This window comes from Syngnathus typhle, linkage group LG17 (assembly GCF_033458585.1).
Source record: "Syngnathus typhle isolate RoL2023-S1 ecotype Sweden linkage group LG17, RoL_Styp_1.0, whole genome shotgun sequence".
NCBI classification, from domain to species: domain Eukaryota; kingdom Metazoa; phylum Chordata; class Actinopteri; order Syngnathiformes; family Syngnathidae; genus Syngnathus; species Syngnathus typhle.
This window is the reverse complement of record NC_083754.1, coordinates 8,008,675-8,022,207: the sequence shown is the minus strand read 5'-3', so window position 1 is coordinate 8,022,207 and position 13,533 is coordinate 8,008,675. Positions and strand designations below refer to the sequence as shown.

The 13,533-nt window shown below is 45.2% G+C and overlaps 1 protein-coding gene across 2 annotated transcripts; it reads right to left on the bottom strand.

The window, feature by feature from the left end:
* Positions 1-733: 733 nt before the first annotated feature.
* Positions 734-11,979, bottom strand: LOC133169866 (myosin-4-like). 2 transcript variants are annotated; one of them, XM_061302352.1, is made up of 39 exons: positions 11,910-11,979; positions 11,526-11,743; positions 11,224-11,367; positions 10,994-11,150; positions 10,535-10,562; positions 10,332-10,446; positions 10,171-10,263; positions 9,772-9,835; positions 9,474-9,572; positions 9,302-9,405; positions 9,087-9,225; positions 8,891-9,009; positions 8,667-8,816; positions 8,353-8,523; positions 7,935-8,241; positions 7,786-7,853; positions 7,555-7,642; positions 7,378-7,495; positions 7,159-7,282; positions 6,953-7,089; positions 6,486-6,741; positions 6,065-6,307; positions 5,822-5,998; positions 5,600-5,745; positions 5,405-5,495; positions 4,705-5,094; positions 4,508-4,634; positions 4,231-4,349; positions 3,936-4,132; positions 3,627-3,810; positions 3,279-3,444; positions 3,077-3,201; positions 2,678-2,986; positions 2,316-2,519; positions 1,996-2,121; positions 1,757-1,927; positions 1,481-1,585; positions 1,307-1,402; positions 734-1,194 (listed from the first exon to the last, which is right to left on the bottom strand). In XM_061302352.1, the coding sequence occupies exons 2-39, from the start codon at positions 11,724-11,726 to the stop codon at positions 1,051-1,053; spliced, it is 5,802 nt and encodes a 1,933-aa protein (XP_061158336.1). In that variant the 5' UTR covers positions 11,727-11,743; positions 11,910-11,979; the 3' UTR covers positions 734-1,050. The 2 variants fall into 2 exon arrangements, with proteins under 2 accessions (XP_061158336.1, XP_061158335.1); XM_061302351.1 differs by having other exon boundaries at positions 1,307-1,585.
* Between the last annotated feature and the right edge of the window lie 1,554 nt (positions 11,980-13,533).

Here is a 13,533-nt window from a genome sequence, read left to right as displayed (position 1 = left end):
AGACAAATTTTAAGAATGAGCGAGCTTCAGTTGGGAAACCACCATCACCGATGCACTGTTAAATTGCAAAGTTTAGCTGTTTACTTGAAAAATTGACCCCCCTGTCATTATTAAAAAATAAACTAAAATAACAAAAGAACAACTCTGGCCCAAGGTTAGAGGCCCAACTTGTTTCCAAGTTAGAGGGCGACGGCAACACATGCGAGCTGCATTTAGCTGGGGAGAGTGTGGGAAACCTAAGGAGGTGCGGACTGCAAGTGGGAACACCAGCGATGGCCCCTGAATTTGGTTCCTGGTACTTCACTGGGAACTTCTTTGCCTTAATCCAAGTCATAACCTCTCTACCGTCTGACCAACCAATCAAAACACAGCAAAAGAACAATGTCATTGAAGGCCAGCACTCTGACTCTATCCTACATGTACTGGTAGCAGTGCATCACAAGTGGACCAACATCTTTATGTCCATATGTCTGCTCATGGGATGACCAATCTGGTCAGCCTGCTCTTGATCTTGGCCAATGGACACCAGCAAGCGTGCTGACAGGTTGGCGGATGGCGTCTGTCCTCTACTTGTCCATGTTGGACGTGTACAACCTTCGTCAGCTCCCTGCTGACAGACACAGGTGCTCAGCCGTAACTTTAACTCTTCCGGCATTCTTCTCACGCTTTCACTTCGGTACGTGAGACGTAGTGTCAGTGTTGCTGTGATAACACATGATATCAAGACTTTAGGTACAGCATTTGTAAAAACCTTTATTGGAGAAATACGTACATTAGCAAATGTTGAAAGCACAAGGTTGGAGAACATGTTGGAGCTTGAAATTCATTCAAGCAACTTTGACAAGATACATAAATAAAATGTACTACGATTATTACTATTATCATAAGCCTCTCCAAAGTAGGACCACACCTAGACTCAAAATTTTAATATGTTATTATGCAAAACAAAGCATAAAAGTTGACCGAACTGCATCTTGTAACTTAAAATACTTGTAAGTCTGTTTACCGCTGTATTCCACCGCTGGCTAAAGTAGCACATCAGACATCTTTCTACTCCACTTTGCCGACAATGTCGCGGCTCTTGGCTCGTAGTTTATTCAATTGCGACTCGGCGACATCTGCTCGTTCCTCAGCTGCCTCCAGCTCGTGCTGTACTTTCCGAAACCTGGCCTGCTGGGTGCTGGTTTGTTCCTCCTAAAGATCAGAAATAGCTAAAGTCCTCAGATAACTAACCCTGCCACAGGATGGTGCCAAAGTAATGCTTGCTTCTACGTGCATAATGAAAATATTGGTCAGGACCACTCACCGCCTCCTCACTCTGCAGTTTGTGTACTTTGACTTTCAGCTGCAGTTTGTCGACTAGATCCTGAAGTCTGGCCACATTCTTCTTCTCCTCTTCTCCCTGGAACAGAGGAGGAAGATGATTAGGATTATTATGTTTCCTTGGACCTGCGGTTCGGCACCAGGATGACCCTCTGACCTGAAATGTCAGCTCTTTAATCTTCCGCTCATGTTTGCGTACTACTTTCATGGCCTCGCAGCCACGTTTCTGCTCCGCCTCCAGTTCCTTTTCCAACTCGCGAACCTGAAGAGATTAAAATCATTCATCTGTGTTGTTTGTAGACTGCAAATAATGAGGGATAGGTCCTCCTCACCAAAAGAAATTGGGAAATAAGACTAAACCGCGGGTACCTAACAGCAAATATGCAGAGGTCTGCTGGACTTTGCTGTTATGTTATCTTTGAAATGTTCTCACCCGCTTGTCCATTTTCTGGAGCTCCTTCTTCCCACCCTTCATGGCAAGGCTTTCAGCCTCATCCAGACGCTGCTGCAGGTCCTTCACCATCACCTCCATGTTCTTCTTCATCCTCTCTAGATGAGCGCTGGCGTCCTGCTCCTTCTTCAGCTCCTCGACCATCATAGCCGCCTGGGTGAGGTATTTGTCAGCTGTAAATCAGATGGTGGCGTGAATGACAAAAGGATAGCGGCGTTTACATCTGTGATGGCTTTCTTGGCCTTCTCATCTGTGTTCTTTGCCTCCTGGACTGTGTCCTCCATCTCTGACTGCAGCTGAGCCAATTCGCTCTCCATCTTCTTTTTAGAGTTCAGGAGGCCGATATTCTGCATCATAACATTGGTGAGACTTTTCATTGCATAACTCAGAAAATGTTCATGGGTCAAACACTCCTGAAACTAGGCGCTTGTCTTTCTAAGAGAAAGTTCTAGTCTTGAGAGACTGGTCAAATGCCAAGTGTAGGTTTTAGTCCCAGGATGAGGTTCTCAACCACAAGAAGCTAAATGTCTGATGTCCTCACCTGCGAGTGTAGCAGCTGAGTCCTCTCGCTAGTGTCCCTCAATTCGTGCTCAGCCAGTTTGCGACTTCGCTCCGCCTGCTCCAAAGCTGCCGTCACTTCCTCAATCTCGGTTGTCATCAGAATGTTACGGCGTTCTGTGATGGCCAGTTGTTCCTTGATGTCCTCCTGACTGTGGAGTGCTTCATCGAGGTGGACTTGTGTGTCCTTGAGCATACACAATTTACTCAGGTGATTGAAAACCGACAGATACACACACGCATGAGACCACTCGCAAGTTGTGAGCTTGGACATGAAATTGATTAAACTCATAAGTCAAGGTGTCACTGTATTTTGGTTTCTCCGAGCAAACGTGGCTTGCAAACCTTCAACTGGATTTGAAGGTTCCTCATTTGCTTTGTGGCCTCAGAGGCTTGGCGGTTAGCGTGGCTGAGCTGAATCTCCATCTCGTTTATGTCCCCTTCCATCTTCTTCTTCATCCGGAGGGCATCGTTACGGCTGCGTGTCTCGGCCTCCAGGGTGCTCTGCAAGGTGTCCACGGTCCTTTGGTGGTTCTTCTTCAACTGGTCTATCTCTTCATCTTTCTCTGCCACCTTTCTTTCAACCTCTAATTTGAGCTGGTTCAGCTCCAGTTCAAGGTGAAGAATTTTGGCCTCCTCGTGTTCCAGAGATGACTGCAGGAAGAACAGATACAAAGTCAAATAGCTCCTGGTGTGTAAAAAAAAGGATTGATCCAACTTAAAAATAAAAACGTAACCACGAACCTCAACCTCTTCAAGTGCCACCTGAGTGGCTTTCTTCTCCTGCTCAGATTGCTTTGCAGTTTTCTCTAGCTTGCGCATTATTTTAGCCGACTGTCCGATGTTCTCGCTGATGTCTGTGATCTCCTCTGAGTAAAAGAATAAGAGTAAAAATCACTACGTCTCAACAAGATAAGATGACGCCACGATTGTGTTCCACTCTTACGTTGAAGGTTTTTATTCTCTCTCTTCATGCTCTCCAGGTGCTCCAAAGCTTCTTCGTATGAATTCTTGAGTTTAAAGACTTCGGTGCTAAGAGCTCTGGACTCTTTCTGAGACACTTCCAGATCTGAATGACTCTCTTCACACTTTTGCTTCCAGTCAGACAGGACCTACAACATCAAGAATTAACCAGCCTTATCCACAAAGGTTGAATGGAGGTGACTTCTTGTTGGGTGAAGCTGTAAAAGTCAGCTCAAAATTTTAGGTCTTTTTGCAAAATCCGATTGTCTCACTCCAAAGAACAAGAAGAGGAAACAAGAAGAAGAAGCCTAACAATCTGAAGGCCCCATACCTTGTCGAAATTTCTCTGTTTTTTATCCAAGGTAGCATTGGCTGTATTTGCCCTTTCAAGCTCTACCATCAGGTCCTCCACCTCAACCTGCAACCTCTGCTTGGTCTTCTCCAGGGACGCACTTTTCGCATTTGCCATCTCTGTCGACTCCTCGTATTCCTGCAGTCGTTGGACCAACCTCTTCCTGTGGATCACAGAGAAATAGTTGAAGTGGAAGGAGCGATTGACTGGTAAAATATATTGACTGATAAAATTGAGAGCTTGCATGCAGTATGCAAGCATTGTTTGAAAAACAAACTCCGTCCTTACTTGGCTTCCTCCAATTCTTCGGTGCGCTGTACGGCATCTGTCTCGTACTTGCTTCTCCACAGGGCCATGTCACAGTTAGCCTTAGAGAAGGAACGCTGCAGTTCAGCTTTCGCCTCCTGTTCCTCTTCATATTGTTCCCTTAGAAGATCGCAGTCGTGACGGAAAGACTGACAACTGTGTGCGAGGGCATTTTTTTCCTATATAAAAAAAGAAATGATGCAATGATGTACCTTCTCCAAACCTTGAGATCCAGCCCACCCAAAAACACAACCAACTATGACCGCAGAACGCAGACCTTAATTTCTTCATCCAGAAGTCTCTTGAGCTCTTCAATCTGATGACTGATGGCTGCTTTGCTTCTGTTCATCTGGTTTAGCGCAGCTTCTTTCTCCTCCACCAGTCGAGAAAGTTCGCCTACTCAAACAGCAAAAAACGTAACTTGGCACCAAGATCTCACTGGAGTATAAAAGATGGAAAAAAATGCTGGTGTTAAATCAGTACTTTTATTTTTTTGTCCAACCCAAGTATCTATACTTTTCTGAATACTTCTGTCACCTGTGCCATGAACTGACCATTCTCCGTCTGCAGTCGTGCAGTGGTAGTGGCGTAGTCGCTGAGGGTTCTCTGGGCTTCGTCCACCTTGGTCTTGTACTCGCTATTTTGTTCTTCAAGGTTGCGGCAGGTCCTCTCCATGTTGGACTGGAACGTTCCACTTTGTGAGCGCCTTCTAGCACAGGAAACTTCTCACGCAAATCCCTTAATTTCTTACCTTGCTCTTCACAACAGTCTCCATATGGCTCGCCATGTCCTCGAGCTCCATCTTCAGTTCACTTTTGTCCTTCTCTAGCTTTTGCTTGATTCGCTGTAGATTGTCAATTTGTTCTCCGAGGTGTGCGACGCTGTCGGCCTGCTTCTTGCGTAGAGCCGCGGTGACGGCTTCGTGCTGTAGGGTGGCCTCTTCCAGGTCACGACGCAGCCTCTGTAACTCGGCCTCACGCTTCTTGTTCATCTCCAGCTGAGCGTTGGTGACTCCTCCGGCCGCCTCCAGCCTCTCGTTGATCTCCTCCAGCTCCCTACAGAGATCCGACCTTTGCTTCTCCGCTTTGGCCCTGGTGGTGCGCTCTGATTCTGTTTCTTCCTCCAGCTCACCGATGCGAGCCTACGGAAAACATTCGCTTCACTCTAGCGTTAATGGAGAACACTTTTAAAAATGCACTACTCACAAAAAGTTGGCTATGTGGTGAAATTAAATTATTGATAAAAAATTTTTGACCTTCTCTTAACTTTTCAATGCACTATTTCAGTACCTTTTGCGTAACTTGCTGTTCTTTAACATGTGCATTCAACAGTTGGTCAAATTAAATCCACTTGTAAAAGTTATAGCGCATTTTAAGATCATCCCAAAACATCACCACTGACATCTCCAAATTTTAGTGAGTAGTATATATGCGTACTGTCTGCAAGCAAACCTGAAGTTCTTTAATCTGCTTTTGCAGCTGCGTGGTGAGAGCTTGCTCATCCTCCACTTTGTTGTGCAGGTTTCTGATTTCCAAATCTTTTCTGAAGAATGAATATAGTTGAGTTTCCTCAGATAGCACTGAAATCTAACATCTTATATAGAAGATACTCTCAAAAATGATATAAAACTGTATGAGACACGGTACTTATTGAGTCCGTCCTCCATCTGCATCTTCTCATTCTCAAAGTCCATAATGGTCTCCTGACTCAGCTTCAGGTCTCCCTCGATCTTTCTTCTGGATCGCTCCAAGTCAGCTCTCACTTTCTTCTCCTGCTCCAGTAAGCCCTCCAGCTGATGGAGACAAATAAGTCTGCACCTCATCAAGACTGATTGAGGAGCAGACCTGCTGAATTTGTGGGAAACCTACATCGTAAACCTGTTGCTCCAACTTAATCCTTGTCTTCATTAGAACATTGGCTTTATCTTCTTCAGTCTGGAGGTCGTCACGCATCCGCTCGTGAACCTCCTGCAAGGCTTTATAGTCTTTAGAGGACTTCATCAGATTATCCTCCAACATGGTTACCTCCTCCATCAAGTTCTTGACCTACATAACAGAAGAAATAGAATAAAAATGCTTGAGTTGCAAATTCTTGGAAGATGTGTTGGTAACCTTGTTTTCAGTAGCATGTTTCTCCTTCTCGACTTTGGCAATGATCAGCTCCAGATCGTCGACGTCCCGTTTGAGCTCCGCACTTTCATCCTCCAGCTTTCGCCTCCTTGCCGTAACGTCTGCATTGATCTCCTCTTCTTCTTCCAACCTTTCTGAGAATTCTTTGACTTTAGCCTCCAGATGAATCTTACGCTTGATCAGACCTTCACACCTCTCCTCTGCATCGCACAGGTTCTCCCGTTCCTGCAGTACATCAAGTAAGTTTTAAGCAAGTCCCAAGTTACTGTCGCAACATTTTTGCAATTCAAAGGATGGTTAAACTAAATATCAAGCAATTTGAGTCAAGTCATTGTCCACCAGCTCTGCTATGGACCTCCTTCAGCTTCACATTAAATGTTTCCCAAAATATGTGTTGACATACTGCTTGGATTTGAAAGTGGAGATCATTCTTTTCCTGGACGAGCCCCACTGTTTTCTCCTCCATGTCTTTCCTTCGAGCCTCAGACCTGGCCAGGTCCTCCTTGAGCCGCACAAGTTCCTCTCTCAAACTCTGCATCTCCTTCTCCGCCTCGGCACACCGCAGTAGAGGTTTAATCTTGAAGAAGAGCCTCATCCAAGGCCAATTCTTCACGTTCATGAATGAGCGGATGTTGTACTGGATGATGAAAATGGACTCTCTGGAGAGCGCCAAACGTAGACAACATTTTAGTAGCAAATAACTCAACACCTTTGGACATGAACATTAGCGATTACAACAGTACTGTAGTTATGGATTGTAGACATTTAAGGCAGCAGTCACACATGGTAACCCAAAATTGAGACGTTACAAAATAATGTGGTTCTGTTGTTATTTTTGTAATTAGGGAAATGAGTCTGTGTCTCAAAGACCTTTTCTTTGCCATCTCCTTGAGCTTCAACCTGGTGACGTAACCTCTGGCCACAGCCTGGATACGAGTCATCAACACGGCCAGACGCTCATCCCTCATCTCTTCAAGAAGGCCCAGGAGGCCTGCTTTGAAGAAGACCTGTAGGGAGTTAAGAGCATCATCAGCAGCGGAAAAGAGCAACCACCAGCTAAGCTTTCTGCTGAATACCTTTGTATATCCAAATCTGTACTGGGCGTGGTCCACGTCGATGGAAGACAGTAGTTTCTCTGATGCCTTCTTACTGTCCATGAACTGTCCCTCAGGGATGGCGCTGGCATTAAGAATCCTGTACCTGGTGCAAAAGTACAGTAAACCCCCCACTATAGCAGAGCTTTTAGTCTTTCGGAACGGGGGTTCACTGTATGATCGTAGCAGCAGATGTGCTACCTCTGTCTGAAGTCTCCATAGAGGATTCTACTGGGGAATCCCTTCCGACAGATCCGGATTCCTTCCAGTACACCGTTACAGCGAAGTTGATGCAGAACCAGATGGTTGTCCATCGCCCCTGTGAGAACAATCCTGGTGTTAGCTTGTCTTCACACTGACAAACCTATTTGTCCTTACCAGGAGTCTTTGTCTCATTAGGGATGATGCACCTGACAAAGTGTGGATGTGTGGACCTGAGGTTGGCCATCAGCTTGTTGAGGTTTTCCTGCAGGATGTCAACGACGAAGAAAACAACTAATACGTGATTGGGTTAACTATATATTTTTTTGTATTTTCTAGCACAGCAGATAGTTGAACTGGTTATTAAACTGCTTATCCACTTGATTCTTTCTCCTAAACTCTTCTTACCCTAAAAAGTGCAGAGACCGTCTGGAAAGATGAACCCTTTCTCTTGAAGCTTTTCTTGCTTCCATCAGCTACAATGACAAACCAACATGTGATGAAATAGTGTGTGTTTTGGTTGTGCTACTTTTGCGATTTGTGAGCAGAGAACTGACCGTCCGCTGAGGAGTATGTCGCAAAGAGCTGGGAGAGCAACTTGATGGGTGATTTCTGGTATAACTGCACCACAGTGTCGTTCAGCGGGTCCTTGTTCTTCTCCAACCAGCCGCTGAGGTTATAGTCCACCGTGCCGGCGTAGTGCATTAGTGAAAAGTGAGCTTCGGACTTTCCTTTGGAAGGTTTGGGCTTCTGGAAGATGGTGTTCTTGCTCTGGTGTTGGTCGTAAAGTTTGTTCTTAAAGGACATGTCCGTGGCCTTTGGAAACATGCACTCCTCTTCCAGAATGGAGAAGATACCCATTGGCTGCATGATGGAAAGTTGACAAGATTCATTGAGTGTCGATAAGGAGTCAGGTATTCAACAATGCAAAAATGTGACGAGGGTTGCTTAAAAGACTGATAACACGCGATGGACCTTCTCAATGAGCTCAATGCAGGCTGCCAGGTCCAGGCCAAAGTCAATGAACTCCCATTCGATGCCTTCCTTTGTGTATTCTTCTTGTTCCAGCACAAACATGTGGTGGTTGAAGAACTGCTGCAACTTCTCGTTGGTGAAGTTGATGCACAGCTGCTCCAGACTGTTCATCTGTATTTAACACAGTATTTCATCAATAATGACAATAGGCCAATTATGAACGTTTGTAAATAATGGGCAGGGGGTTGCGCACTGAGGAACTCGAGACATCATGGTGAATTAGATGTAATACCAAGAGGATTGTTTGTGGTTACCTCAAAAATTTCAAACCCTGCTATATCCAACACGCCAATAAAGTGTTGCCTCGGGAGTTTGGTATCAAGCTGCTGGTTGATCCTGGTGACCATCCACAGGAAGAGCTTCTCATACACAGCCTTGGACAGGGCACCCATAGCGTTGTTCACCTGGGAACCACAGCAGGGTATCAATCCAGGTGGGTTAGTAGTAGTTTGACATGGAAAGCATGTAGGAAGTGTACCTGCTGAGGCGTCTGGCCTTTAGTGACATACTCATTGCCGACCTTCACCCTGGGATTGCACAGAGCCTTGAGCAGGTCGGCGGAATTCAGCCCCATGAGGTAGGCAACTTTGTCAGCCACTGTGAGATGAGATTAGAAGCAGTTGTCTCGTGGTCATTTGGCATTCTTCTCATGGAAAAACACTGTCGGACTTTACCTTCAGTGCCGTCAGGTTCAGCTTGTTCTTCACGCTGCTTCTGCTTGAACTTCATGTTCCCGTTATGCATCACAGCTCCAGTGAGCTTGTAGATGCCAAGCTTCTCTTCCGCGTTGAAGCCCAGGATGTCGATTGCACTCTGGGGTACACGGCATCAAGTTTAGCCCTTGCAATTCTATTCGACTAGAAGTGCCTGTGACCGTTTCAAAACGTACATCTGTAGCCATCAGCTCGTCCGCGTCGTTGATGCTCGTCACGCTGATCTCGCCTTGGCTTATGAAGGGATAGTCGAAAGGATTGGACGTGATCAGCAGCATGTCTGGAAGAGGAACAACAGTAACTTGATGGGCGCACCGTCACAGCTTGTCATCTAAAGTGAGGTTTTACCGATGAGATCAGGCTTCTTGTTGGACATGATCTGGTAGAAGATGTGGTAGCTTCTCTCTGCCGGCAGTTGGAAGGTCACCCGGGATTTCTCCAACAGATCTAAATCAAACATGCTCTATATGTGTTAGATGCTCCAGTCATGTTAAGGTAGGAGTTTTTTGAAGGGTTAGCATCACGATAACATTGATGCTGATTTGCCTTAACCCGAATTAAGGGTTTTGCATTATTGTTAGCATTGAGCTAGCAATGAAAGGGCATCCATTGTGTTGCATTTTATGGACAACGAAAGCAAACGTACGTGTTTCAATATCAGCCGATGCCAACTTGCCCTTAGTCCCAAAGTGGATCCGGATAAATTTCCCCTGCAGAAAGATTTAGAATTATCATTTAGTTTTATTGTAATCACTTGTGATGTTTGTGATTTTTGAAAGCAGATCTGTGCCACCTAAGTTTGAATTTCAATTCATATATTTTCAGACTTTTTATGTGTTGATTTTGTTTTAGTATTTTTTTGGTGGAAAGATGTGGATGGTGAAAATAACTGTGTAAAAAAAAGCGATCTCAAATTTTTAACGTCCAGATAGATTTGCATAGTAATTGAAGATTTGCAGTGTAGATAAATGAAAGGTTCTTATTATTGAAGATTAGAGGCACATTGTGACATGATCCCGAGGAAACAGGTGGAGTCGGAGCTCACAAATCGAGATGAGTTGTCATTCCTCACAGTCTTGGCATTCCCAAAAGCTTCCAGCAGAGGGTTGGCTTGGATGATTTGATCCTCTAGCGTTCCCTGATAGTGAGGACATTGAACTCAGCTCAGATTTTGGAATATACTTACTCCTATTTGTAAGGCTTTACCTGCACTTTGTCAGGAAGTTGCTCCTTCTTACTGGAGTCTCCCAACGATGCGATTGTCGCAAAATATTGGATCACTCGCTTGGTGTTGACAGTCTTGCCCGCGCCGGACTCGCCTCTAACACCATAAAGGGACAATGAGCATGCCACTAGATGTAGGCAAGTGGGACATTTTTAGAAAAGCGATGAGGTTGCACATAACTCACGTGATGAGGATAGACTGATTCTCCCGATCTGAAAATAGAAATTACATGCAAAGTTGGTTTGGGTTTGATTAGGTTGTGGGAGTTCAGTCTGTACAGTCTGCAGCAGGGGTGTCAAACTCGTTTTGCGGGCCGCATTGTAATCATAGCTTCTTTCGGAGGCCCATTATGACTGTCAACCCAAATAAATGTATGAACACCTCATATTATATCGGGCAAAAGCTACAAAACAAACTGACAACTCGTTTTCAAATCAGACGAGTAAAAACTGGTCAAAAATTTTAAAAAAATATATATTATTAAAAGTGAAGACAATTTGCAATTCTAGTAATGACACACGAATTTGATGCACAATTTGTCTTCGCGGGCCACATAAAATGATGTGGTGGGCCGTATCTGGCCCCCGGGCCTTGAGTTTGACACCTGTGGTCGACAGTATTTGCGGGATTTGATGGAGTTCACCTGTGAGCATATACTGGTAGGCATTGTCAGAAATTGAGAAGATGTGCGGGGGGGCCTCCTGACGCTTCCTCCCGCGATAAGCCGCCACCACTTCGGGGTTGTAGACGGGCAACCACTTGTACGGATTAACGGTCACGCAGAAAAGACCAGAGTATGTCTATGGGAAGCAAACAAAGTATTAGCACTCTGAATAAGTGTTCAAATGGCTTTCCCAAGGCGCTTTCCCTCACGTAAATCATCCAGGCAGCATATCGCTCTTTGAGGTTGAAGAGCACGGCCGGCTCGTGAAGATGCGTCAGACGAGCCATATCCTCGATTTTATCGAACTTTGGCGGGTTCATGGGCCGAAGGTCGTCCTGGTGCACCATCACCATCTGAACACAACAATGTACTGGAGTGGATTTTATGACAAGGGTATATATTGACAAACAACTGACTGGGCGCCAGTCTGCCATGGCACATATAGACAAACAGCAGATTGATTAGCACTGAGTTAGGGAAGGGACGAAAAGGGCCCCCCAAATAGTCCCACCTTGCCGCCTTCCGTCTCCACGCTGACGCTGGTGCCATTTTGGCTCGTTATCTTGCCCTTCACGTACTCGTGTTTGGGGTCGGGTACAAAGACAGCCACCTTGGCGTCGAATGGCATGTTCTGGGCCGCGATTCGTTCCCGCTCGGTTTTGCGCAGGTAGGGTGCGGCCAGCCCAAATACTTCCATCTCGGCATCACTCATCTTCTCTCTCGGGATTCCTGCGGCATCAGCAAGAGGGAAATAAAATTGTATGATTGAAAAATCCACAAGACGACAAAAAGTCAACCGCAATTTGGCGAGGGACGACTATACATCAAAACAAGTCATTTCTTCCACATGGTCAGGACACTTGATTTCATCTGAAACCAGTGATGTCATACTCACACGAGTCCTGTCTGAGGTGTCTGTGGTGAAGATTGTAACCACGCAATTTGCCGACAGTCTCCAGCGCATCAGACCGCGGTCCGCTTTTATACGGGACCCTTGCCTCTTTGTCCGCCTTCCTCTGCTATATTTGGGGCACAACTATGTCCATTTTCTCTATGTTTAGCCAGCGTGTGTCACTTTTAAGCATGTTAACTCTCTGCATCCCGCATTAAAAAGCAATGATCACTCCAGGGCCCCGGCTTACAGGCCTCATTTTGGGGGCTCATGGGAGATTAGGCCGTCGTCCGGGGCGTCACTGTGAAAGCCAGACGGAGAGGCTGGCCTGGTGGCCAGCAGTTATTCACTGATTGCACATACCGTTGGCTTCTGATTGGCGTAAGCCACCCAAAGACAAGCGTCTGAACATGTCGCTCATCTGTGTCGTGTCAAACGGACACACGACCAATCAGCGACCGGTCGTCCCATCAGATCGCAATTGTTATCAGTGCGCTATTATTAGTGCATTAGTCGTGGCTTGATTTACGAGTTAAATGCATTCCATGCCTGAGGTCCTAATTCAATTTCATTGTAGATCAAATCAATATACAATGGCGTTAATCCATTGCAGACTTACCAAAATTGAACTTTGTGCATTGTGTACTATTGTGTGCCAACTGTAATATTGTAAATTCAAGTTAATTTGCACGGAATAACTTGGAACAATATAAAAAAAAAAAAAATGGAAGAATTTGTCGTGCCAAAAATAAAGAACAGCTGCCTGAAAAATGTACTTCCAGTACCAAAATATTGGTACTTGGTTACTTCCCACCAGCAGTTCTGCAAGTGAGTGGCATTTGGACCCAGTGAGTGGTCTGGTCTAACGACTGAAGCGACCTAAACGCGGAATGCACGGCAGACAGTGAGAATGACTTTTTGAAAGGCAGTGATTAGTTCAGAAGTCGAAGCGCTGCGGGTCAGGTCGCGGCCGAAAAGGAGAATGTTTGCCTTGCTAATCCACCTTCCAAAGGAGGAACGTAGCAGCTGCGCAGACAGACCCTTGGGTTATTTTAATACTTCAGAACTCCAGCACATCATGCATTCAAATATTGACAGTCATTCTTGTATAAGAGTAACACATGAGAATGTAAATACTGGAAATGAAATGATTAATAAAGGATAGTGACGGAAATATAGTATTCGTGTGTGGATATTACATTTTAGAGGGTAACTGGAATCTGCGTTTGTGTTTTAAGTCAAGGTAACACTAGACTGACAAGGGTTAGCAAACTAAAAGCTGGATAAGTGCAGAATTGAAGATGTGATCTGATTTAAATGTGTTGTATTCCGGCAGAAAGTTAAGACTTGATCTGTTGTCTTGGGATCTCATCCCTGTGATGATGTCATCACATCAGACAAGCAGCTCGTGACATCTGTGCTTGACGGGTTAAAGCAAAACAGATCGGTCATGTGACTGTTTGTGTCGGAAATCTAACGCAACGTCTTACCAAACTTTAAAAAGCCTGCTGGGAATTAAAAAGAAAACAATTAAGAATTCTAAAGTGGCGTTTGGGATGAAGTGATTCAGTGTCCAACCTGAGCCATTAGATGGCACTAGAGTGGGAAAATAGCTACATTTTAAAAT